The 26,382-nt window shown below is 47.3% G+C and overlaps 1 protein-coding gene across 3 annotated transcripts in view; it reads right to left on the bottom strand.

Moving 5' to 3' along the window:
• Nucleotides 1-26,382, bottom strand: part of sqstm1 (sequestosome 1) — a 49,033-nt gene that overhangs the window by 4,199 nt on the left and 18,452 nt on the right. Inside the window, exons 2-6 of one of the 3 annotated variants that reach the window (XM_033029721.1) lie at nucleotides 7,756-8,180; nucleotides 5,253-5,348; nucleotides 2,835-3,046; nucleotides 1,734-1,881; nucleotides 243-332 (exon numbers count right to left, since the gene is read on the bottom strand). In XM_033029721.1, coding sequence (XP_032885612.1) covers nucleotides 243-332; nucleotides 1,734-1,881; nucleotides 2,835-3,046; nucleotides 5,253-5,348; nucleotides 7,756-7,924 — 715 coding nt within the window. In that variant the 5' untranslated portion in view covers nucleotides 7,925-8,180. Of the gene's footprint in view, nucleotides 1-131; nucleotides 333-1,733; nucleotides 1,882-2,834; nucleotides 3,047-5,252; nucleotides 5,349-7,755; nucleotides 8,181-26,382 lie in introns of all 3 variants that reach the window. The other 2 variants (XM_033029720.1, XM_033029722.1) reach the window with 2 other exon arrangements.

The raw sequence follows: 26,382 nt of genomic DNA on the forward strand, positions 1-26,382 counted from the left end.
TCCCTGGAGAACCTTCCAGGCTTTGATCTGCCCTCCTCCTCCAGCCTCCTGCACAGTTTTCCTCCCACCCCACACCCCCCCCCTCCTTGCGTGGTGTTAAGCTTGGAGGTCACAGCAGTGACTGTGCACACCTCTCGGAAGCTCATCCTCCTCCTCCCTCTCCGTCGACTCAGCGTTGGACCAGTGCGCCGTTGGGCAAAGGCTACGACAGGCGACCAGGGTCCGGGACCTTTCAAACTCACCCAGGGGACTGAGCATTGCAGCCACATTTCGGCCCACACTCTGCAAGTAGCTCACGTTCTTGTCCTGCCTCTGGCTCTCAGATGATGCACCTGTAGAGAATATGCGGGGGACATTCCTCAGGGGGTTACACAGTATGGAAACAGGCCCTTCCCCTAACTCATCGACTCCAACCAAGTTCCACACTCCTGTGCCTCCACGCACCTGTCCACGCATCTTTACTTTAGAGATACAGCACGGAAACAGGCCCTTCAGCCCCGAGTCCATGCTGACCAACAATCAAACGTACACTAGCACTATCCTACACACTAGGAACAACTTACAATTTTACCGGCCAATTAACCTGCAAACCTGTACGTCTTTGGAGTTTGGGAGGAAACCGGAGCACTAGAGAAAACCCACACTGTCACAGAGAGAACGTTCGGGTCAAACCAGATCTCTGGCAGCGTGAGACAACTGTTCTACCCGCTGTGCCACTGTGCCCTCAGGTTCCTAACATGTATTTTCCCTCTTTCCTTAATCCTATGCCCTCTAGTTCTTGTTACCTCTACACTGGGAAAAACACTATACATTGACGCTTGTATTTGTATGTATGCATGCATGCATACATACAAACATACAAATGGGGGGGGGGGGGGGGGGATAGGGTGAAAATAAATAAAATAAGTCTATATAAGCCTTCTGCATTCCATGGAATAAAGTCTTAGCCGGTCAGACCTCTCCATATAGCTCAGGCCTTCAGGTCCCAGCAACATCTTTTTACACACTTTCCATTGAGCAAAACCCAAGACAATGCTCGATAAGTGCGGCCTCACCAGTATCTATACAACTGTGACATGGTGTCCTAACATCTATGCTGACGAAGGCCAGCATGCCAAAAGCCTTCTTCCCCACACTATCTACCTATGACGCCACTTTCAGGGCTGCTGGTTCTCTTTATTCCACAACACTCCCCAGGTCCTGTCTGCCGTTCACTGAGAAGGTCCTGGTTTGACTTTCCAATATGTGGGACCTCCCACTTATCTGAATCAAACTCCATTTGCCATTAGAGTCATAAAGTCATACAGCGTGGAAACAGGCCCTTTGGCTTAACTTGCCCATGCTGACTAACATGCCCCATCTATACTAGTCCCATCTGCCTGCTTTTGCCCATATCCCTTTATCCCACCAGACCAAATGTTTCTTAACCATTGCAATAGTACCTGCCTCAACTACCCCTTCCACTAGCTCGTTCCATACACCCACCATCCTGTGTAAAAACAAGTAACCCCTCAGGTTCCTATTATATACCCCCCCCCCCCCCCCCCCACTTGAACCCATATGCTCCGATTCTCGATCCCACTGTAATATTGACAACAATCTTCACTATGATACCACCTATTTTTGGTGTCATCTGCAAACTCGCTAAACAGTTTTAAGTTTGACAGTCAGAGCCCGCTACAGCGAGGTGCCAAGGTGGGAAGGGTTGATGTTCTCAGCATGAACTAAGTTACCTTGCCCAGCAGGGGTTGGGTCAGTTGCTGGCGACTGCTGTCTGCCTGGGCATGTCGCAGCCTGGGCCGTGGAATCTTGCTGTCCCATTGCCCAGCGACACATTCCCGAGTTCCTCTTCTTATGGAACCACATGCCTCTGGGAATCCGCTGCACATGGCAAAAGAAAGGAGGAATATTGTTTTTTAAAGCAAAAAAAACAAATGCAGAGATTACCATGATTGGAGTCACTGGAGGAAAAAGGTCTGTACAGTAGCGCAGCTGGTAGAGCAGTTTCCTCACAGTGCCAGAGACCCGGGTTCGATCCTGACCTCGGGTGCTGTCTGTGGACTTTGCAGGTCTCCTTATGACCACGTGGGTTTTCTCTAGGTGCTGCAGATTCCTCCCGCATCCCAAAAACAAGCGTGTTTGCAGGTTAATTGGCCCTCTGTAAATTGTAATGTGTGTAGGGAGTGGATGAGAAAGTGAGATAAAGTAGAACGAGTGTGAATGGTGATCGATGGTCAACATTCTGTGAAGGACACTTGAGCTGTCAGAGCTTCTCACTCAAGTGGTCATTGCCAATCTTTTGAATTGTTCCTGCCTCCAGCAGCTGGGGTTATTCAATACCTTTATTTACTCCAAGTTATCAAAAGTGTAACCGGCTCTAGACCTTAATGCTACACAAGAGTTGGCCCGCTCATGGGAACACAAGGGAAAACTTGTTGACAATAGAAAGGGTGAATCCAGTCTTTTACCCAGTATGGAGGAATCACGAGGACAAAGGTTCAAGGTGAGAGGGGAAAGATTTAATAGGGACCAGGGGGGCAACTTTTTCCACATGGTGGAACAAATTGCTAAGGAGGTAGTCGAGGCAGGTACTATAACAGCATTTAAAAGACATTTGGACAGGTACACGGATAGGAAAGGTTGGAGGAATATGGGCCAAACGCAGACAAATGGGACTAGCTTGGACGGAACATCTTGGTTGACGTTGAGTTGGGCTGTGTTTTGAGTTTTGTAGGACTGTGAATAAAAGACTCAGAAGCACCCAAAAGCCCACAAAATGTGGCCTGCCAAGTGGATGCATTTATTAACTCCACAAAACAAAACATGTTTTTTACCTCAAATGGATGGAAGAACTGCGGAGACTGCAGGAGTATCATCTCATGTTCCTTGTGGAACCCCTTCCCCTTGCAGCCGCTGCACAGATCGTAGTCCGGACACATGGAGCACTTGTAGCGAGCACCCACCACCGGCCCATTGCAGGCGTCACACACAATGTTTGGATGAACCACCCCGGTCTTGTCCTGCCCGTGTTTGTATTCCTTCTTTTCTAGGTCGGGAAAAGAGTAAAGGCAATTGTGAAAATCCCAATTTGTTTCCTAATATTCAGGAAAGAGTTTCTCCATTCTTCTCCAAAGACTCGAATCCTATTGAAACATGTTTTGGCACCTAATTGCACCAATATTTACCGAGCTGTGTCAAAAGACACCGCTCCTCATTCAACATGGAACAGTACAGCACAGGCCCTTCATTTTTATATACAAACAACAGAGGTCCGAGCATAGATCCTTGTGGAACACCACAGGTCACAGACCTCCAGCCAGATAAAGCTTTCATCACTTTTCATACGTTATAGGAGCAGAATGATGCCATTCAATCTGTCTTTCCCTCTCAACCCCATTCTCCTGCCTTCTGCCCACAACCCCCAACACCCGTACTAATCAAGAATCTATCAATCTCCACCTTAAAAATATCAATTGACAGCCTTCACAGCCTTCCATGGCAATGAATTCCATAGGATTCACCACCTTCTGACTAAAAAATTCCTCCTCATCTCCGTTCTAAAGGTACATCCTTCAGACACGAGATACAGCATGGAAACAGGCCCTTTGGCCTAACAAGTCCATGCCAACAGCTATCACCACATACACTAGCACTATCCAACATACCAGGGACAATTTGCAATTTTTACAGAAGCCAATTAACTTACAAACATGCACGTCTTTGGAGTGAGGGAGGAAACCGGAGCACACAGAGAAAACCCAGTCACAGGGAGAATGTACAAACTCTGTACAGACAGCACCTGTACCCAGGATATAACCCAGGTCTCTAGTGCTGCAAGGCAGCAACTATACCACTTTGCCACTGTGCCGCTCTATCTTCTACAAGTAAGTCAGTTCTAGATCCAAATGTCCAGGTTGCTGTGAATCCCACCCATCTTAATCTTCTGGATCAGCCTACCTTGAGGCACAGTTTACCTCTTCCAGCCAAAGAATAAAAATTGCTACTGATCCTCAGTATAATTTTTTTTAAATAATGGTTTCAAAAGATTTAAAAATTCCATTGCAGTACCATCATTAGGCAATGATGTTTTAGTTTCTCGTAACACGCAGTTTCAATACTTCAAATCACCATTTCAAGCCCAACACATAGCTGTTCATTCCAGATTGGAAACAGACACAAGATTAAGAGCAGATACTAACCGATGCATTTTCTGAGGCTTTCTCCCTGGGCTAATGATTAAATGAAAAATAGCACAGAATAAACATTTATTGAAAGTGTAAACTGATGAAAAAAAGGTTATAGCCACTAAATAGATTCCAAGTTTAGTTAATTGCACTCAAGAACTTTAATGTGAAGTGGCAAATAGCTCACATGTTGACAATCATCACTGGACCACTTGGGACAATAAGAACACATTCAGGTCCACCACTGGTGGTCCGGCACCTCCTTAATCGGGACAAAATTACGAGAGTGCACTCGAAACCCCCACCCCCAAATTCCCCCTGAAAATGTGGCTCCTAGGCCGGGTGAGGCGGCCAATCGGCGGGTCGAATTTTCCCCCTACCGCTGGGGCTCTGGAACTCCAGCCCGGCCAGATCCACTCCCATATCTGACTTCCGAGGCCGACTTTGCGGGCCGGTATCTTGGCCCCCCCCCCCCCCCCTGGTGGCCTAGACGGACCATTCCAGTACTGCTGGGACTACACTCGGCGGCTGTGACCTCTGTTGGTCCGGCAAAACGGATAATCCAGAAAGGCTCCGAAACCAAGGGTGCAGCCAGGGTCTGTACAATTGACAAATTCATATCACATGTTGCTGCCGTAGACAGCAATACATTAAACCGGAACAATAGTCAAAGCTACGAATGAAAAGTTACAGCAATGTGCCATATGTACAGTACAAGAGCGTTTCATTGTCATATGTACTTACAATGGAACAACAAAATTCTTCGGCTGCACCAAGTAACAGGCCGATAAATGCAGTAACACCCAGATCATAATAATCAAAAATAGATTAAATGACTGTATTACTAGGCAACCATAATAGTGCTAAACCAAAGTCCATAGTGCAACCAAAGACACAGTCCATAGATCGTATCTGCTGAGGTTAGTGTAATGTTCGAGAGCATGATGGTTGTTACAAGTGCTGATCTTATTTTGATGTTTTATGGATCTTATTTGTGTTGAAGTCACCACCTTTGTTCCCCTCCACAATAAGAAAAGCACTTGCCAAGATCCCAGTGGGTATTCATACCTTTAATGTAGACGCGAAAAGTGCCTTCCTGAAGGTAGGACAGGGCCATGGACAGCTCATCGTCAGTGGAGAAAGCGACCATATCCCCTTCCTCGTCTGAATAAAGACCAAAGGAAAAAGGTTACCAAAGGGACCAGAAGGATTCCGACCTGAAACGCCACCTATCCATGTTCTCCAGAGATGCTGCCTGACCTGCTGAGTTACTCCACTCCAGCACTGTGGCGTTTCGGAATACATTACACCGCAATCCCATCTCAAACCTTCAATCTACCAGCAGGCAATTTGGCACGCTGCTCGTTTGAGGAAGGAGATTGAATTCTTGGTGAAAAAAAAGTTGTGATTAATTATATGGTTTGATGAAAGCAAACCTGGAGTTTAGCCCAAGATCAGCCAGTCTTAAATAACAACAATAGTCAGCAGATTCATTTCATGTAACAATAGGGTTACTGTGTGGAGAGAACAGAACACACCCAAATTCCTCCAGGTTTAGAAACATTATAGAGGCAACCTATTTAAAACTGAAAACTCAAGGGCTGAAACAGCGTCTAGCCATTCTCTACACAGGCCTGGCCCACTGATTCCCTCCAACATCTGTAGTCCCTTATGTCAGTGGTCACACGGTCACAGGGAGAACATGCAAACTCCACACAGACAGCACCTGAGGTCAGGACGAACTCGGGTCTCTGGTGATGTGAGGCAGCAACTCCTCCCACTTGCCACATTCTAGACGCTTCTTAAACTTGAGCTTTTGGTCTCTATCCCAGGAGCTGCGGGGCTTGGTGTCAAATTCAACAATGGAAAAATGGCATCGGCAATTTAATTTAATCTACGTGCCTTGCTTTTTGAAAAAAAAGTAGTGGCCACGTATTGAGGAAGGAATTTAGAGTGTTTAAGGTAAAGAACTCGACCTTCAGCAAAATGCCAACTCGTCAAAGGTTTCTGGTTGTTTGTTTTTTTCTGTTGCGTTGCGTAATTTAAACACTAACCCATTTGGATGGGAGCCAAGACTCACATCTGTTAACAGCCGAGTGTGGAAAGTCCCTTTTCCATTCAAACCAAGATAGAAACATAGAAAATAGGTGCAGGAGGAGGCCATTTGGCCCTTTGAGCCAGCACCGCTATTCATTGTGATCATGGCTGATCGTTCCCAATCAATAACCCGTGCCTGCCTTCTCCCCATATCCCTTGATTCCACTAGCCCTGGAAGATGACCTGATGAATTCTACACCTAATATCTGCCCTCCAGCTCATAAACCGTCAATTTTAAAACTATGTCACGCTTAGAGCATGGCTACAACATTACATTTGTCAAACCTTTAACAGTGCGGTAGCATCAAGCTTACATCCAACTCTAAAATATTCTCCTCTGTGTGAAAATTAAACACAATGGAGAATATTTCCACAATGGAGATAGCAGGCACTATTGCAACGTTTAAGAAACACTTAGATGGGTAGATGAATCGAGGGATATGGGCCAAACGCGGGCAGGTGGGACTAGTGTAGATGGGGCATGTTGGTCAGCATGGGCAAGTTGGGCCGAAGGGCTTGTTTCTACGCTGAATGACTGACTCTATGACTTAACATTTAGCAATCAACAACCAGAGGATATAGGTTTAAGGTGAGAGGGGCAAGATTTTCACTCAGTGGGTACATGGAACAAGGAGGTAATTGAGGCAGGTACAAGAACATTTAAAATATATTTGGACAGGTACCTGCATGGGAAAGGTTTAGAGGGACAGGAGCCTAATATGGTAAAGCGGGATTCATGTCAGCGTGGACTAGTTGGGCCGAATGGTCTGTTCTAGTTCCAGTATGACTGTCCTAGTTTAGAATCCCTCCAGTCTTCCATCGTCTCCTACACCTCTGGCATTTTAGTAATCCCCCAGATTGGAAGTGCTCTGCCATTGGTGGCTGTTCAATTCCCCGAGTTCTTAATAGTGTTATTCCCTCTCTCAACCACTCCCTTCTTCAGTCTTTGGAATTGTCAGTCCAACTGATCGGGAAGCCTTGACGTTGATTAGATACAAAACAGCTCGATAAATTGCTGGATATTAAAGGAATCGAGGGATAGGAGAGACGTTTACATAAAACAAGAGAGCGGGTAATAAGAGCCAGAGTCGATGGTCTGGAACTGTCAGACAGCTTCAACGTTCAACAAGATGATGGAGGCACAAGAAACTAGATGCTGGAAAGTTGAGCAAAACAAACACGAGCAGCTGGAGGCAGTGTCTGGGGAGGGAAGGCACAAACGACGTTTCGGGCGAGTCTAACGAAGGTGCGGGGAGGAAGACGAAGGGAGGGATGAGAGGTGACCATCAAGAGTTGGAGGGCAAGGCCTGTTGACCCAGGGAGGGAGCGGGAGAGGGAGGGGTAATGATGGAGGAAAAGAAGAGACTCTTAAAAATGTGGTGAGCGGTGTAGATCCGAGGAGAGGGCAGAGTAGGAATTGAGAGACGGGAGAGGGGAATTGAAGGGAGAGGGGACGGAGGGAAGAGCTCCTGACCTTTGTAGTACATGAGGAAGCTCTCGGAGCGCAGTCCATCGAAGACGCCGGCCACCTTGTTGTAGAGGTGCCGGCAGCTGGAGGACACGGCAGGGTCTAGGCTGAAGCGCCGGATCTCCCGGCTGCTATCGTCCTTGCCCAGCAGGTAGACCTTGACGTTAAGATCCATGGCCCGATGGCGCAGCAAGAAATCAGCGGCGTCTAGTAGTCTGTACGTGAACGGACACTCAGCGTCTGCGGAAGGATTGCGGCGGCTCCGCAAACGCTCCGCTTTATAGCCGCCGCTGCTTCCGGGTGTGGCTCTGTGGGGAGACAACCAGGGGGGTGTGCGAGCAACGACAGCACTAGATTCAAGATTCAAGAGAGTTTATTGTCACTAAAACACAACGCTGCAGTCCGATTGTAGAAACAAGGATCTGTAGATGCTGGATTACAAAAAAAGAGGCAAAAGTGTTTTATTGTCATACGTCCCGAAACGGAACAACGACGTTATTATTTTCAGCAGCTCAACAAATATATAAACATAGTACTCTGTGAACAGCATAATAAACAATAAACAAATATACATGTGTGTGTATGTGTATGTGTGTGACTGTGTGTATACAAATATATATAATTTTTATATATTAATAAAAAAAGCCTTAAAAACGGCCTTAACAATAAAAAAAATGTTCATTGCATATATGTGTGTGTGTATATATATCACTCTGAAGAAGGGACTCGACCTGAAACGTCACCCATTCCTTCTCTCCAGAGATGCTGCCTGTTCCGCTGAGTTACTCCAGCATTTTGTGTCTACCCTATACATATATATATTGAACTATCATGGTACTCTATAAACACCATAAGATGTCCTAATTCGTTAGGGAACAGGGATTCCCCTCTTCCATCGTAGATGAGGCCCTCCGCTCTTGCTCCCGCTCTCCCCAGTCGTAACAGGGACAGAGTCCTCACCTTCCACCCCATCACCGTGCACACAGCACATATTCCTCCAACATTTTCGCCACATCCAACGGGATCCCACCACTGGCCACATCTTCCCATCTCCACTTCTTTCCGCTTTCTGCAGAGACCGTTCCCTCCGCAACTCCCTGGTCAACTCGTCCCTTCCCACCCAAACCACCCCCTCCCCAGGTTCTTCCCCCTGCAACCGCAGGAGATGCAACACCTGTCCCTATACCTCCCCTCTTGATTCCGCCCAAGTACCCCAACAGTCTTTTCAGTTGAGGCAGAGGTTCACTTGCACCTCCTCCAACCTCATCTACTGTATCCGCTGTTCCAGGTGTGGACTCTTACATCGGCGAGACGAAGTGAACACTGAACATCTTTCCTCCACTCAGACCGCCTAAACCTACCTGATCTTCCGGTTGCTAAACACTTTAACTCCCATTCCTACGCTGACCTTTCTGTCCTGGACCTCCTCCATTGTCAGAGTGCGGCCCAGCGCAAATTGGAGGAGCAGCACCTCATATTTCGCTTGGGCACTTTACACCCCAGTGGTATGAACATTGACTTCTCTAACTTCAAGTAACCCTTGCTTCCCCTCTCTCTCCATCCCTCCCCCTTCCCAGTTCACCGACCAGTCTTACTGCCTCCGACTACATTTCATCTGTTTGCTTTGTTGTTACCTTCTCCCATCTAACAATGATCGACTCTATGTTTTTCTTGATCTCCATTCCCTTTGGCCTGTTTTCACACTCCACTTCCTTATCTATGTATCTCCCTCTCCCCTGACATCAGTCTGAAACATCACCCATTCCTTCTCTCTAGAGATGCTGCCTGTCCCACTGAGTTACTCCACTAATTTGTATCTATTAGCTATATATATATATGTATATGTGTGTGTATATATATATATACACACACACACACACATATATCCATCTATCTATCTATACCCATATACATAAGTATATTGTGGATGGCTAGATTGTAATCATGTATTGCCTTTCCACTGACTGGTTAGTAAGCAACAAAAGCTTTTCACTGTACCTTGGTACATGTGACAATAAACTAAACATATTTTTACTACCTGCCTCAATTATATCCTTTGGCAGCTCATTCCATATACCCACCACTCTGTGAAAAAGTTGCCCCTCAGTTTCCTAATCTTAAACCTCTCAGCTCTCAACCTGTGTCCTCTGGTTCTTGATTCCCCTACTCTGGGTAAAATACTCTGTATATTCAAAAGTGTCCTCTGTACATTCAAGAGGATTGACTGGGCTTATATCCACTGGATTTTAGAAGGATGAGAGGGTATGTTATAGAAACACATAAAATTCTTAAGGGATTGGACAAGCTAGATGCAGGAAAAATGTTCTTGATGTTGGGGGAGTCCAGAACCAAAGGTCACAGTTTAAGAATGAGGGGTAGGCCATTTAGGACTGAGATAAGGAAAAACATTTTTACTCAGAGAGTTGTGAATCTGTGGAATTCTCTGCCACAGAAGGCAGTGGAGGCCAATTCACTGGATGTTTTCAAGAGAGAATTAGATAGCTCTTAGTGCTAATGGAATCAAGGGACTTTGGGAGAAAGCAGGAACGGGGTACTGATTTAGGATGATCAGCCATGATCATATTGAACTGGCCCGAAGGGCCGAATGGCGTAGTCCTGCACATATTTTCTATATTTCTATGTTTCTGAGAGTCAAGAGTGTTTTATTGTCATATGTCCCGAAACGGTACAATGGAATTCTTACTTGCAGCAGCACAACAGATATGTAAATGTAGTAATATGTAAACATCATAATAAACAATTTAAAAAAGTTAAATATATAAAAAAACAATAATAGTGCAAAGACAAAAACAATGCCCACTCCTGTCTATTTGGGGAAGAGTGTAGTTGGAATTCATAATGCACAATAGCCTGATGGTTGTCGGGAAGAAGCTGCCCCTGAACCTTAACTGTTTTCAGGCTCCTATACCTTGGCCAGGGTCTCTGATGATGCTGGCTGCCTTTATGAGGCAGCGACTCTTGTAGATCCCTTTGATGGTGGGCAGGTCAGTACCTGTGATGGACTGGGCAGAGCTGGAGTAACTCAGCTGATCAGGTCATCTCTCTCTGGAGATCATGAATAGGTGACATTTTAGGTCAAGACTATTCTTCAAACTGATTGTGGAGGTGGGAGGGGGAAGAAAGCTGGGCGAGAGGAGAGGCCTGACAAGTAATAGGTGGCCCTGGGCAAGGGGTGGTGTGGCTGATCGGCAGAGATTAAACCAAAAGGTGTGAGATCACCCCTCAGCATTATGCACTCCAAGGAATAAAGTCCTAGGTAAACACAATCAGGGCTTGGTTTCTGGATAAAAAGGTGCCAGTGTGCATATTGTTCCTTGCTGTTGGCACATCATCATATAACCATATAACCATATAACAATTACATAATCATCAGAGGAAGGGTTCCGACCTAAACGTCACCTATTCCTTTTCTCCAGAGATGCTACCTGACTCACTGAGTTACTCCAGCATTTTGTGTCTATCATTGTCCTACAAGCCGCTTAAGTTGTTTAAGAGCCTGATTGCCTAATTTAATTAATATATTTTATTTTTGAAACTGTAATATTATAAATTCTCAAAGTCTAGAAGGTTTTTTTTTACTGTTTGTGAAAAACAGTTTAAAAAAAAGCCTTGTGATGCCTTGTGACAATGTTGCAAACTAAAGGTTTGAAATTCTAAAAGTCTAGAAGTTTGTAACATTTTAGAGATGCCTTACGACTTATTGTTATTAAACTCTGTTGCAAACTGGAGGTTTGAAATTCTAAAAGACTCGAAGTTTTTAACTTTTTAGAGATGCTTTGTGACTTTCTGTTGTTAAACTCAGTGTTGCAAAGTAGAGGTTTGTAATATGAAAAATCTAGAAGTTTTAAACTTTTTCGAGATGCCTTGTGACTTTCTGTTGTTAAACTCTATTTTGTTGCAAATGTTGACTCATGCAGCCACTCCCCACTGCTCACAATGGAAGAAGTTCACGTCTCCCCAGAACAGGCCACTGCTTTGAGGGCCGGTATAGATATAACTTGTTTGTTAGATTGGGAGCACATGCAACGAAGGGGGAAACCTGGTGACAATTAGATGACCTCGAGAGGCCAGAGGCCCAAGAGAGTAAATTGTTCTTTTATCCATTGCAAAGACGGAAGAGATTTCTTGCGCTTTGATGGATATTCACCGCACTATTTCTGGTCTGATAAGAGTCATCAGACAGCAGGTCACATGCTGCGAATGAGGATTATAGTTCTAATTTGCTTCACTGTGGCATTATATATATCAAAAGACACCCCACACATGCCTAGTTTATGTAATCTTGTTTTGTAATTTCAGAAGAAATAGTAGCAAAGAATATAGAACAGTACAGTTGCAAAGATAGACACAAAATGCTGGAGTAACACAGCGGGCCGGGCAGCATCACTGGAGAAAAAGGATGGGTGACATTTCGGGTTGGGATCCTTCTTCAAGCTAACCTTTTCCTCCAGAGATGCTGCCTGTACCGCTGAGTTACTCGACACTTTGAGTGTCTTTGGAATAAACCAGCATTACAGTTCTTTCTTTCAACAGTACGGTGACAGGCCCTTCAACCCACAATGTCTGTACCAAACATGATGCCAAGTTAAATTAATCTCCTCTGCCTGCACGTAATCCATATCCCTCCCAGATGCCTATCCAAAAGTCTTTTAAATGTCATTATCATTTCTGCCTCCAGCACCACCCCAGGCAGCGTGTTCCAGGCACTCACCACTCTCTGTGTAAAACAATTACCTGGTACATATCTTTTAAACTTTCCTCCTCAAACTTTAAAGGTATATTATGCACTCTTTGACACTTCTACCCTTGGAAAAAGGTTCTGGCTGTCTACCCTATCTATGCCTATCATAATTTTATACGCTTCTATCAGGTCTCTCCTCAGTCTCTGATGCCCCAGTGAAAACAACCCACTTCTCCTTGTGCTAATACCCTCTAATCCAGGCAGCATTCTGGTAAACCTGTTCTACACCCTCTCCAAAGCCTCCACACCCTTCCTGTAATGGGATGATCAGAACTACACGCAATACTTCAAATCATCTGGCCCTATATCTTGCACTCAAAGCCCCTCTGCCTGCACATAATCCATATCCCTTTATTCCCTGCATATATTTATGTGCCTTTCTAAAAGTCTTAAACGCCACTATCATATCTGCCTGCATCACCACCCCTGGCAGTGCGTTCCAAGTACCCATCACCCTCTCTGCAAAAAACTTGCCCTGGAATCTGCTTCACTGTGTTGTTACACCCTATGAACCTACAACTATATTCCATTCCATCCTTAAAAGATTCAAAGTGCATGATCTCAAATTTCCTCCCATTGAAATCCACCTGGCACTTTGCCTGTTCATTTGATCCACCATTATTGTGTTGTAATTCAACACTTTTATGTCTACTGCCAAAAGTGCTAGCTATTTTTGTAATATTGACAAACCTAGACACATCTCTTCCAGTCTCATTAACCTGATCGTTGATCACTACAGCGAACAAAACCAGCCTTACACAGATCCTGTAGATCCCCACAATCAGAGAGTTGTGGAAGCAGCCAAAACCAACCTCCCTTCCATTGACTCCATCTACACTTCACACTGCCTCGGCAAGGACCAGTATCACACCCTTAACTCCCTCTTCTCCCCTCTCCATCAGGCAAGAGGTGCAGAAGTGTGAAAACATACGCCTCCAGATTCAAGGACAGTTTCTTCCCAGCTGTTATCAGGCAATTGAACCATCCTATCTCCAACTAGAGAGTGGTCCTGAGCTACTATCTACCTCATTGGAGACCCTTGGAATATCTTTAATCGGACTTTACAAGACTTTATCTCACACTAAACTTTATTTCCTTTTTCCTATATCTGTACATGGTTAACGGCACGTTTGTAATCATGTATAGTCTTTCCACTGACTGGTTAGCACGCAACAAAAGCTTTTTTTACTATTCCTCGGTACATGTGACAATAAACTAAACTAAACATCTTTCCAATCGGCTCAACATCACCATTCTGTCTCTTGCTAATCGCCCAGACTACCTCTTCACCCACTGTCTTTCACTAAGATGCCTTCCACTAATTCCAGTAATTTACCAGGATGTTGCCAGACTCAAGGACCTGAGCTATAGGGAGAGGTTGGACAGGTGAGGACTTCGTTCTTTCTAGGTTTATAGGTTTAAGTTTATTATTCTCATGTTAGGTATAGCTAGATGGAGCATCTTGGTCGGGATTGGCAAGTTGGGCTGAAGGGCATGTTTCCATGCTGGATGTCTCATCACTCTCTCTTTCTCCTCTGCTCACCACCCCTCCTTCGCAGATGCCCATTGATCAGCCCTGACGAGCCGTGGCCGTACCCCACCAGCAGCCCTGGATCCCCCACTGTGGAACTGGGAGAGGGAAGCCGCTGAGCCCAGCCCCTGCTCAACCCGAAGACCGGGAACCAGAGAGGAGGGTGGAGGGAGTCGGTGATGATGGCAGACACTGGACAAGGGACAGTAGGAAGGACTGGGGGGTCTTATCTTCCATTTCCTCAAGGTCGGCTGCGGGAGGCGCCCCCGGGGCACGAAGGCTGAAGATGACCGGGCGAGGAGAGGGACAATGGTTCACGGGATGACCCGCACGGAGGCGACGCCTGCAATGGACCAATATGGCCAACTGCAGCTGGGACTGGGAAATGTTACCAAAACCTGGCAACTCTTGCATATAGACTCAGTGGGCTGTTTCTGTGCATTATGTGCTTAACCTGGGATTGTACTTATGTGTGGCAATAATCTTACTGATCTGAAGACAAAAAAAATCATTGTACCTTGTATCATGATAATAAAAGAACCATTACACTGTCTGTCTCCACAGATGCTACTGACCTGCTCAAAGTTTCCGGTATGTTCTCTCTGATTACCCCTGCTTCTCAAGTGAGTTACTTCTCCAAATGCTTCAGTCAGATTCAGTGATCATGACCAACCTTTTACAAATTAATGCTGGTTTCCTATGCCCACTAGTTCTTGATTCCCTTACTCTGGGTAAAAGACTCTGCATTCACCCCATCATTCCCTTCATGATTCTGTACACTTCTATAAGATTATGTGTACTCTTCTGTGCTCCACTATGGACATTCAAGTTTAGAGGTACAGCATGGAAACATGCCCTTTGGCCCACTGAGTCCACGCCGACCAGTAGTCACCCGTACACTAGCAATATCCTACATATCAGGGATAATTTACAATTTTACCAAAGACAAGTCACCTACAAACCTGCACGTCTTTGGAGTGTGGGAGGAAGCCGGAGCACCCGGTGAAAACACACGCAGTCACAGGGAGAACGTACAAACTCTGTACAGAACATGTCATGAACGAACCCTGGTCTCTGGCGCTGTGAGGCAGCAACTCTACCGGTGCACCACTGTGCCGCTCTAAGGGATAGCTATGTCCTAACTCGACAATTGAAAGCTTTCAAGATGTTCAATTGCTCTACCCTTAATCAGAGCCTCAGGTAGTTTCGAGCAACAAATGTTCGGATAATTGGTCTGTCAACTTCCTTGGATAATGAAGTGATGGGCAATTTTCCAATCTGATGGATTCAAGAGGATTGTGATCAGATTTCTGTGCTGTTCCCACCGAACACTGATGTACCTGGGATGTAAAACCATGTGTACCTGGGGATTTGTCAATCTTCAGTGTTGGAGTTTACTTCAGCAGTGATGCTGGAAATCCATAACAAAAAAATAGAAAAAACTCAGCGGGTCAGTCCGCATTTGAACATCAAACAGTTCAGCCCACAATGTCCGTGCAGTACGTGATGTCAAGTTAAACTAATCTCTGCCTGCACGTAATCCATATCCCTCCATATCCATGTGCCATCCAAAAGCCTCTTCATCTCCACTATCGCATCTGTCTCCATCACCACCCCTGGCAGCACATTCCAGGCACCCACTACTCTGTGTGGACATGTCCCACACATTTCCTTTAAACCTATGCCCTCTGGTCTTTGACATTTCCGCCCTGGTAAAAAGGGTCTGATTGTCTACCCTTTCTATAGCTCTCCTAACGTTATATACTTCTATCAGGTCTCCCCTCAGTCCCTGACGCTGCAGAGAAAACAATCCAGGTCTGTCCAACCTCTCTCTGTAGTTAATACCCTCTAATCCAGGAATCATTCTGGTAAACATTTCTCAGCATCCTCTCCAAAGCCTCTACACCCTTCCTGTAATGGGGGGGAGCAGTACAGCACACAATACTCCAAATGGGGTTCCTGATGCTTATAGTCAATGGCTCAACTGATGAAATCTGAATGAAATCTCCTTCATCATAACAATTCCATGAAAACTACTTGGAGTGAAATTCAGCTGCCTTGAGGCAGCACAGTGGTACAGCGAGTAGAGCCACTGCTTCACAGCGCCAAAGACCCGGGTTAAGTCCTGACCTCGGGTGCTGTCTGTGTGTAGAGTTTGTACATTCTCCCTGTGACCATGTGGGTTTCCTCCGGGTTCATAAGATCATAAGTCGTAAGATCATAAGTGATAGGAGTAGAATTAGGCCATTCGGCCCATCAATCATGGCTATCACTCCCCCCTAACTCCATTCTCCTGCCTTCTCCCCATAACCTCGGACACCTGTACTAATCAAGAATCTATCTATCTCTGCCTTAAAATATCCACTGACTTGGCCTCCACAGCCTTCTGTGGCAATGAATTCCACAGATTCACCACCCTCTGACTAAATAAATTTCTCCTCATCTCCTTCCTAAAAGAACGTCCTTTAATTCTGAGGCCATGACCTCTAGTCCTAGTCTCTCCCACTAATGGAAACATCCTCTCCATATTCACTCTATCCAAGCCTTTTACTATTCTATATGTTTCAATGAGGTCCCCCCTCATTCTTCTAAACTCCAGTGAGTACAGGTCTAGTGCCGACAAACGCTCATCATAGGTTACCCAACTAATTCCTGGATGTTTGCAGAGGATGGTTTCCTCCCATATCTCAAAGATGTGCAGGTTTGTAGGTTCATTGACCCTTTGTAAATTGCCCCTGGTGTGTGGGGAGTGAATAAGAAAGTAGGATAACATAGAAACAGTGTGAACAGGTGATGATTGTCGTGGACTCAGTGGGCCAAAGGGTCTGTTTCCATGCTGTATTGAAACTAAAGTAGGCTAAATTGTCCCATTTTGAAAATGAAGACATTTTTGTAGGCTTCCCTGATTTATTTTGCTTTGGCAACCATGGTTCAGTGAGTTCGCAGTTATATGACAAAATCGTAAACAATTAACCCAAATATGTATCTTGTCACATGACTTTGTGACTCAGTGTCAGCTGACTGAAACTCTGGAAATGGATGATGCGATGGGGGACCTTTAGGGAGATTCAAGTCTCCCTAGCAATGTCTGAGTCACTGCTGAGGTACTATTGCTGACTCACTGTAGGCCCTCTTTTCAATAGTAATGACTGGCAGCATAGTGCCTTCCAGCTCTCCACTAGGTCCTGTACCCTCTCCCATAGGCCCTCTACCCTCTCTACTAGGCCCTCTACCCTTTCCCATAGGCCCTCTACCCTCTCCCATAGGCACTCTACCCTCTCCCATAGGCCCTCTACCCTCTCCTATAGGCCCTCTACCCTCTCCATTGCTCTGTTTGTGGTGTGGGCTTCTACTGGCGATTAACAATCAAGCTTTCAAGTGGGTCGGCACGATGGCGTGAGTGGTGTCTACGGATTTTGTATGTTCTCCCCGTGACCGCATGAGTTTTCACCGGGTGCTCCGGTTTCCTCCCACATCCCAAAGACGTAGAGGTTTGTAGGCTAATTGGCTTCGGTAAAATTGTAAATTGTCCTCAGTATGTGTGAAGGATTTTAGTGTGCAGGGATTGCTGGTCAGCATGGACTCGGTGGGTCAAAGGGCCTGTTCCGCATTGTATTTCTAAAATTAAAAACAAAACTGAAGTGCTGGAAGAAGGGTCTTGACCCAAAACATTACCTGTTCCTTTTCTTCAGAGATGCTGCCTAACCCGCTGAGTTACTCCAGCATTTTGTACCTATCTTCCGTATAAATCAGCATCTGCAGTTCCTTCCTCATTTTGTCTGCTCCACTGTGAAATCTCCTCAAGGTAAGGACCAGTTTTGGTCACCTTGCTATAGCAGGAGTGTTGGAAAGAGTAGATTTATGATGATGTTGCCAGAACCTGAGGGACTGAGCATCAGGAAGAGGTTGGGCAGGCTGGGATTTTATTCCTTGGAGTGCAGGAGACTGAAGGGTGATCTTATAGAGGTGTATAAAATCACGAGGAGAAAATATAAGGTAAACAGAGGTTTTTACCCAGGTTTGGGAATTAAGAACCAGAGTACATAGGTTTAAGTTGAGATCGAATAAATTTAAAGGGAATTCCTCTTCACATAGACCTGGAACGACCTGGAGGTAGTTGCGGCAGGTACTATAACAACATTTAAAAGACAATTAAACAGGTATATGGATAAGAAAGGTTTAGAGGGAAATGGGCCAAACGTAGGCAGGTGGGACTAGAGTAGATGGGGCATGTCGGTCGGCATGGGCAAGTTGGGCCGTGTTGTCTGACTCTATGACTAGGTGGAATGCACTAAGGTGCTAGTTATTACAAATGAAATGAGGGCCGCCAGTGAGTCAGCAGTAGTGCCTCAACAATGACTCAAACAATGAAACAGGGACCTGAATCTTCCCAATGGGGCCTGTCTACACAAAGCACGCGGCATGAAGCTTTTAGATTGTAATGTTACAAGTAGGTTTCAACAAAGATTCTAATGTGTTTCATTGTCACATTGACGGAACAAAGAAATTCTTACTTGCCGCAGCATAACCGGTTTGTAAACATAATATTCTGATATGACATATAATAAACAAAAAATTAATTTCAAGAAATGAATCACCCCAATTAAGGATTCAGATCAATGATGGAAAAAGGTTACAAAGCAACTAAGTTTATTTTAACGGTGGTACACAAAATTGCTGGAGGAACTCAGCGGGTGCAGCAGCATCTATGGAGCGAAGGAAATAGGCGACGTTTCGGGCCGAAACCCTTCTTCAGACTGATGGGGGGTGGGGAAAGAAAGAAGGAAAAAGGGAGGAGGAGGAGCCCGAGGGCGGGCGGATGGGAGGGTGGGAGGAGACAGCTAGAGGGTGAAGGAAGGGGAGGGGACAGCACAGGCTAGCCAAATTGGGGGAATTCAATGTTGATGCCATAAGGGCGTATGGCATCAACATTGAATTCCCCCAATTTGGCTAGCCTGTGCTGTCCCCTCCCCTTCCTTCACCCTCTAGCTGTCTCCTCCCACCCTCCCATCCGCCCGCCCTCGGGCTCCTCCTCCTCCCTTTTTCCTTCTTTCTTTCCCCACCCCCAATCAGTCTGAAGAAGGGTTTCGGCCCGAAACGTCGCCTATTTCCTTCGCTCCATAGATGCTGCTGCACCCGCTGAGTTCCTCCAGCAATTTTGTGTACCTTCGATATTCCAGCATCTGCAGTTCCCTTTTGAACAAGTTTATATTAACTATACCATATTAAAGTTTAGCTGGGTCTTTGAGCGGGACAGTGGCGCAGCAGTAGAGTTGCTGACTCACAGCGCAAGAGACCCGGGTTCGATCCTGACTGTCGGTGCTGTCTGTATGGAGTTTATATATGTTCTCCCAATGACCACATAGGTTTTCTCCGAGTGCTCCGGTTTCCTTCCACACTCCAAAAATGTACAGGTTTGTGGGTTAATTGGCTTTGGTTAGATTGCAAATTGTCCTTTGTGTATAGGATAGTGCTAGTGTATGGGGTGATCGCTTGTCGGCACGGTATGGTACAAAGTGCTGGAGTAACCTAGTGGGTCAGGCAGCATCAGAGGTGGGGATGGATAGGAAACTTACGAGTGTGAAGAATTGTCCCGACCTGAAAAGTTGTCTGTTCATTTCCCTCCACAGATATTGCCTGACCCACTGAGTTCCTCCAACACTTTGTGTTTTGCTCAAGATTCCATCATCACCATTTCTTTGTGTCTCTGTCTCCTTAGTGATGAGTTACATTATATCAGAATTGAGCTACATTACAAATGTCTCTGGGATGGAAAGTTTGTTGTCTTATTACGATATTGGTTTGATTTAATATTGTTGCATGTACTGAGCTATGGAGAAGAGCTTATGTTTGCATGTTATCCAATAAAATCAAATTGTACCATACATGAGCATAATCAAGCCCTACACAAGTACAACAAGTAGTGCAAAGAGAAAAATACCAGTGCTGAATATAGAGTTATAGCTTTATAGTTACAGAGACAGTGCAGATAAAAAAGTATAACGTTCACAATGAGATAGTTGTGAGATTGGGACTATACTTTATAGTATAGTCTATAGTCTATAGAAGCTGCTTCCAAGTCTGATCGGACGCACTTTGTGGGGCCAGCACACACAGTCATGTTCAAGGAGCAGAATTAGGCCATTCGCCCCATCAAGACTTCTCCGCCATTTAACCATAGCTGACCTATCTTTCCCCCTCAATCCCAATCTCCTGTCTTCTCCCCATAGCCCCTGACATCCGTACTAATCAAGAATCTGTCAATCTTCACCTTAAAAATATCCATTGACGGCCTCCACAGCCTTCCGTGGCAATGAATTCCGCAGATTCACCACCCTCTGACTAAAGAAATTCCTCCTCATCTCCTTTCTAAAGGTACGTCCTTTTATTCTGTGGCTTTGCCCTCTGGTCCTAGACTCTCCCACTAGTGGAAACATCCTCTCCACATTCACTCTAGCTAGGCCTTTCACTCTACGGTATTTTAATGGAATTGTTATGGTGAAGGACAAGACTGTTGGCACATTAAGTTTCAATGAGGTCCCTCCCTCATCCTTCTAAACTCCAGCGAGTACAGGCCCAGAGCCGTCAAACGCTCACCGTATGTTAACCCAGTCATTCCTGGGATCATTCTCGTACGCTCTGGCTCTCGTACGCCCAATCACCACGCTCTGGCACCATACGTTTGTGTTGAACTCTATAATGTGTTGTGTCCATTTAAAAAAAAAATGTTTAACCTTTTTCTATGGTTTGTATGGAAACTTATTATTTATTTTATGTAAAGCACTTTGGTGTCAATGCGAGTTGACTTAAAACGTGCTATATAAATAAATCTTACTTACTTACTTACTTACATATGTCCCATTGGCTGTATGATTGGAGGTCTCCTGATTTATTGGTCTTTCCATGTGAACCTAATTATTTCCCCAAACACCGAATTGTTTATCTAAAAGAGACGGCTGTATTGACGTGGAGATGGTTAGCAGACAGCTCCTTTATAGCTGAAAAGCCTGCTTTAACCCTTACATTACTCACATATTAGACCAACAGGAAGTTAGCTAGGTTTGCGGGCTTGAGTTATAGGGAGAGACACAAAATACTGGAGTGATTCAGCGGGTCAGGCAGCATCTCTGGAGAAAAGGAATAGGTCAGTCTGAAGAAGGGATCTGTCAAAATATCACTCTATCCATGTTCTTCAGAGATGCTGCCTGACCCACAGAGTACTCCAACCACTTTGTGTCTACCTTCAGTATAAACCAACATCTGCAGTTTCTTCCTACACAGTTATAGGGTGAGGTTGGGTAGGCTGAGTCTTTCTTCTTTGGAGCATAGGGAGGTGAGGGGTGAGTCTTTTTCCCAGGGTAGAGGATTCTAAAACTAAAGGGCACAGGTTTAAGGGACAGATTTATGAGGGACCTCAGGCGCAACTTTTTTCCACCCAGAGGCTAGTCCGTATCGGGAATAAACTGGCAGAGGAAGCAGTAGAAGCGAGTGCAATTATAATGTTTAAAAGATATTTGGTTGTACAAATGTATGGATATGCAGGGAATGGAGGATTTGGATCATGTGTGTACAGATTAGTTTAACCTGACATTATGTTCAGCACAGACACTGTGGTCCGAAAGGCTAGTTCCTATTTTGTACTGGTCTCTGATAAGGGTTTAGAGGACTATGGGCCAAATTAGGCAAATGGGACCAGCCCAGTATGGTTGGTAAGCAAGGACAAGATGGGCTGAAGGGCCTTTCTCCGTGTTGTACAGGTATAGATCTCATTAATGTTAAGGTTTGCCAATTTTATTAAGCAGACATGACTAACAATGGGCAAGTTATAGAAGGATAACGCCTGTGGTGATGGTGCTTCGAGAGGTTGATCATGGCGAAAATCAACTCCTACCTCGACAAAAACCTGGACCCACTGCAGTTTGCTTACCGCCACAACAGATCAATGGTGGATGCGATATCGCTGGCACTCCACTCCACTCTGGACCACTTGGACAACAAAAACTCATATGTCAGGCTGTTATTCATTGATTACAGCTCGGCATTTAATACTATCATCCCCTTCAAGCTGGTTACCAAACTCGCAGAACTGGGTCTTTGCGCATCCCTCTGCAATTGGATCCTCGACTTCCTCATCCACAAACCACAGTCTGTTCGTATTGGTGGAAATGTGTCAGACTCAATAACAATCAGCACGGGAGCACCTCAAGGCTGCGTGCTCAGCTCCCTGCTGTACTCCCTCTATACTCATGACTGCGTAGCCGGTCATAGTGCGAACTCCATCATCAAGTTCGCCTGCGACACCACTGTCGTGGGACGTATCACTGATGGGGATGAGTCCGAGTATAGAAGAGAGATTGAGCAACTGTCCATATGGTGCCAGCACAATAACCTGGCCCTCAACACCAGCAAAACCAAGGAACTGATTGTGGACTTTGGAAGGAGTAGGATGGGGACCCACAGTCACGTTTATATCAACGGGTCAATGGTTGAAAGGGTCAAGAGCTTCAAATTCCTGGGCGTGCACATCTCTGAAGATCTTTCCTGGTCCGAGAACACTGATGCAATTATCAAGAAAGCACATCAGCGCCTCTACTTCCTGAGAAGATTACGGAGAGTCGGTTTGTCAAGGAAGACTCTCTCTAACTTCTACAGGTGCACAGTAGAGAGCATGCTGACCGGTTGCATCGTGGCTTGGTTCGGCAACTTGAGTGCCCTGGAGAGGAAGAGACTACAAAAAGTAGTAAACACAGTCCATCTTTGGCTCTGACCTTACTTCCATCGAAGGGATTTATCGAATTCGCTGCCTCAAAAAGGCTGGCAGTATCATCAAAGACCCACACCATCCTGGCCACACACTCATCTCAAGTTCAAGTTCAAGTTAGTTTATTGTCATGTGTCCCTGTATAGGACAATGAAATTCTTGCTTTGCTTAAGCACACAGAAAATAGTAGGCATTTACTACAAAACAGATAAATGTGTCCATATACCATGATATAAATATATACACACATGAATAAATAAACTGATAGTGCAAATAACAGAAAGTGGTTGGTAATAATCAGAGTTTTGTCCGAGCCAGGTTTAATAGCCTGATGGCTGAGGGGAAGTAACTATTCCTGAACCTGGTTGTTGCAGTCTTCAGGCTCCTGTACCTTCTACCTGAAGGTAGCAGGGAGATGAGTGTGTGGCCAGGATGGTGTGGGTCTTTCATGATACTGCCAGCCTTTTTGAGGCAGTGACTGCGATAGATCCCCTCGATGGAAGGAAGGTCAGAGCCGATGATGGACTGGGCAGTGTTTACTACTTTTTGTAGTCTTTTCCTTTCCAGGGCGCTCAAATTGCCGAACCAAGCCACGATGCAACCGGTCAGCATGCTCTCGACTGTGCACCTGTAGAAGTTAGAGAGAGTCTTCCTTGACAATCCGACTCTCCGTAATCTTCTCAGGAAGTAGAGGCGCTGATGTGCTTTTTTGATGATTGCATTAGTGTTCTCGGACCAGGAAAGATCTTCAGAGATGTGCACGCCCAGGAATTTGAAGCTCTTGACCCTTTCAACCATCCACCCGTTGATATAAATGGGGCTGTGGGTCCCCCTCCTACTCCTTCCAAAGTCCACAATCAGTTCCTTGGTTTTGCTGGTGTTGAGGACCAGGTTATTGCGCTGGCACCATATGGACAGTTGCTCGATCTCTCTTCTGTACTCTGACTCATCCCCATCAGTGATACGCCCCACAATAGTGGTGTCGTCAGCGAACTTGATGATGGAGTTCGCACTGTGGTTCGCTACGCAGTCATGGGTATAGAGTGAGTACAGCAGGGGGCTGAGCACGCAGCCTTGAGGTGCTCCCGTGCTGATTGTTATTGAGGCTGACACATTTCCACCAATACGAACAGACTGTGGTCTGTGGACGAGGAAGTCGAGGATCCAGTTGCAGAGGGATGCGCAGAGACCCAGTTCTGCGAGTTTGGTAACCAGTTTGGAGGGGATGATTGTGTTAAATGCCGAGCTGTAATCAATGAATAACAGCCTGACATATGAGTTTTTGTTGTCCAAGTGGTCCAGTGCGGAGTGGAGGGCCAGCGAGATCGCATCCACCGTTGATCTGTTGTGACGGTACGCGAACAGCATCTCCCTGCTACCTTTAGGTAGAAGGGACAGGAGCCTGAAGACTGCAACGACCAGGTTCAGGAATAGCTACTTCCCCACAGCCATCAGGCTATTAAACCTGGCTCGGACAAAATTCTGAACATTAATGACCCATTATCTGTCATTTTGCACTTTATCAGTTTATTTATTCATGTGTTTTGTAGTCAATGCCTATTATGTTCTGTGTGCTGAAGCAAAGCAAGAATTTCATTGTCCTATCAGGGACACATGACAATAAACTTGAACTTGAACTTGATACTAGACCAAGTGGGACCCATGGGGGGGGGGGGGAGACTGCGGCATCTCACACACACAAAGGGGGGGAGAGAGGGGGGGAGAGAGGAGGGGGGAGAGAGTGGAGGAGGGAGAGAGAGGAGGGGGAGAAGAGAGGAGAGATGGGTGGAGGGGATGGATTGGGGAGAGAGGGGGCAGAGGGGGGGAGAGGGAGTGGGGGGGGGCCGGGAGTGGGGGGAGGAGAGGGGGAGATCTGAGAGGGGGGAGAGAGGAGAGCGTGGAGAGGGGGGAGAGAAGAGGGGGGTAGAGGGGGGGTGGAGAGAGGAGGGGAGAAGAGAGGAAGCGGGACGAAGAGAGGACGGGGGGGTACGTAGGGGGAGAGAGGAGGGGGGTAAGAGGAAGGCGGAGGAGGGAGGGGGAGAGGGAGGGGGGGGGGAGGAAGAGAGGGTGTTCGCCGAGGGGGATTGAGGGGGAGAGGGCGAGAGGGGATGGAGGGAAGAGAGGGCGGTGGAGGGGAGCGGAGAGAGCGGGGGAGAAGGGACGAAAGAGAGGGGGGAGGGCTGGGGGGGGAAAGAGGGAGGGGCGACAGAGCGGGAGGGGGAGAGGAGGAGGGAACCGGGGCGAGCGGCCGGGCAGCGCGAGTGGAGGAGGGGAGAGAGAGGAGGGGGAAGAGGAGGGCGGGACGAGGGCAAGGGGGAGAGGCGACGGCGGGGGGAGGGAGGTGGAGCAAGAGGGGGGAGAGAGGGTGGGAGCGGGGGGAGGGAGAGGGGAGGGAGGGGGGAGAGGGGATGGAGGGGGAGAGGGGATGGAGGGGAGAGAGGGTGTGGAGGGGAGGAGAGAGGGGGGGAGAGGGAGGGGGAAAGAGGGGGAGAAAGGGAGGGGGGAAGGGAGGGGGAGGGGGGAAGGGAGTGGGGATGGGGAGAGGGAGGGGAGGAGGAGGGGAGGTGGGGGGGAGAGGGAGGTAGAGAGAGGGGTGGAGGGGATGGATGGGGGAGAGAGGGGGCAGAGGGGGGGAGAGAGGGGGGGAAGAGAGGAGGGGGGAGAGAGAGTGGGGAGAGAGGGGGAGAGGAGGAGGGGAGCGGGGCGAGCGTCTGGGCAGCGCGAGTGGAGGGGGGAGAGAGGAGGGGGGAGAGGAGGAGGGGAGAGAGAGGAGGGGGGTGAGGAGGGGGAAGAGGAAGGGGAGAGCGCGGGGGAGAGGGAGGGGGGAGAGGGGTGGGAAGGGGATTGAGGGGGAATGGGTATGGGGGGGAGAGGGGGGTGGAGGGGAGGAGAGGGGGGGAAAGAGAGGGGGAGGGGGAGAGGGAGGGGGAGAAAGGGAGAGGGAGGGGGAGGGGAGGGGAAGAAAGGGAGGGGGAGGGGGAAGGGAGGGGTGGAGGGGGGAGAGGGAGGGGTGGAGGGGATGGACGGGGGGGAGGGGGAGAGAGGGGGAGAAAGGGAGGGGGAAGGGAGGGGGGATGAGGGAGGGGGGATGAGGGTAGGGGAGAAGGAGGGGAGGTGGGAGGGAGGGAGGTAGAGAGAGGGGTGGGGGAGGATGGAGGATGGGGCGAGAGAGGGGGGATGGGCAGGAGGGGGAGAAGAGGGGGAAGAGAGGGGGAAAGAGAGGGGGGGAGAGAGATGGGGAGAGAGGGGGGGAGAGGAGGAGGGGAGCGGGGCGAGCGTCTGGGCAGTGCGAGTGGAGGGGGGAGAGAGGAGGGGGGAGAGAGAGGAGGGGGGAGAGAGAGGAGGGGGAGGATAGGGGGAAGAGGAAGGGGAGAGCGCGGGGGAAGAGGGAGAGGGAGGGGGGGAGAGGGAGGGGGGAGAGGGAGGGGGAGAGGGGTGGGAGGGGGATTGAGGGGGAATGGGGATGGAGGGGGGAGAGGGGGTGGAGGGGAGGAGAGGGGGGGAAAGAGAGGGGGAGAGGGATGGGGGAGGGAGGGGTGGAGGGGGAGAGGGAGGGGTGGAGGGGATGGATGGGGAGGA

The sequence above is a fragment of the Amblyraja radiata genome, chromosome 11, assembly GCF_010909765.2.
Source record: "Amblyraja radiata isolate CabotCenter1 chromosome 11, sAmbRad1.1.pri, whole genome shotgun sequence".
In the NCBI taxonomy this organism is placed as follows: Eukaryota; Metazoa; Chordata; class Chondrichthyes; order Rajiformes; family Rajidae; genus Amblyraja; species Amblyraja radiata.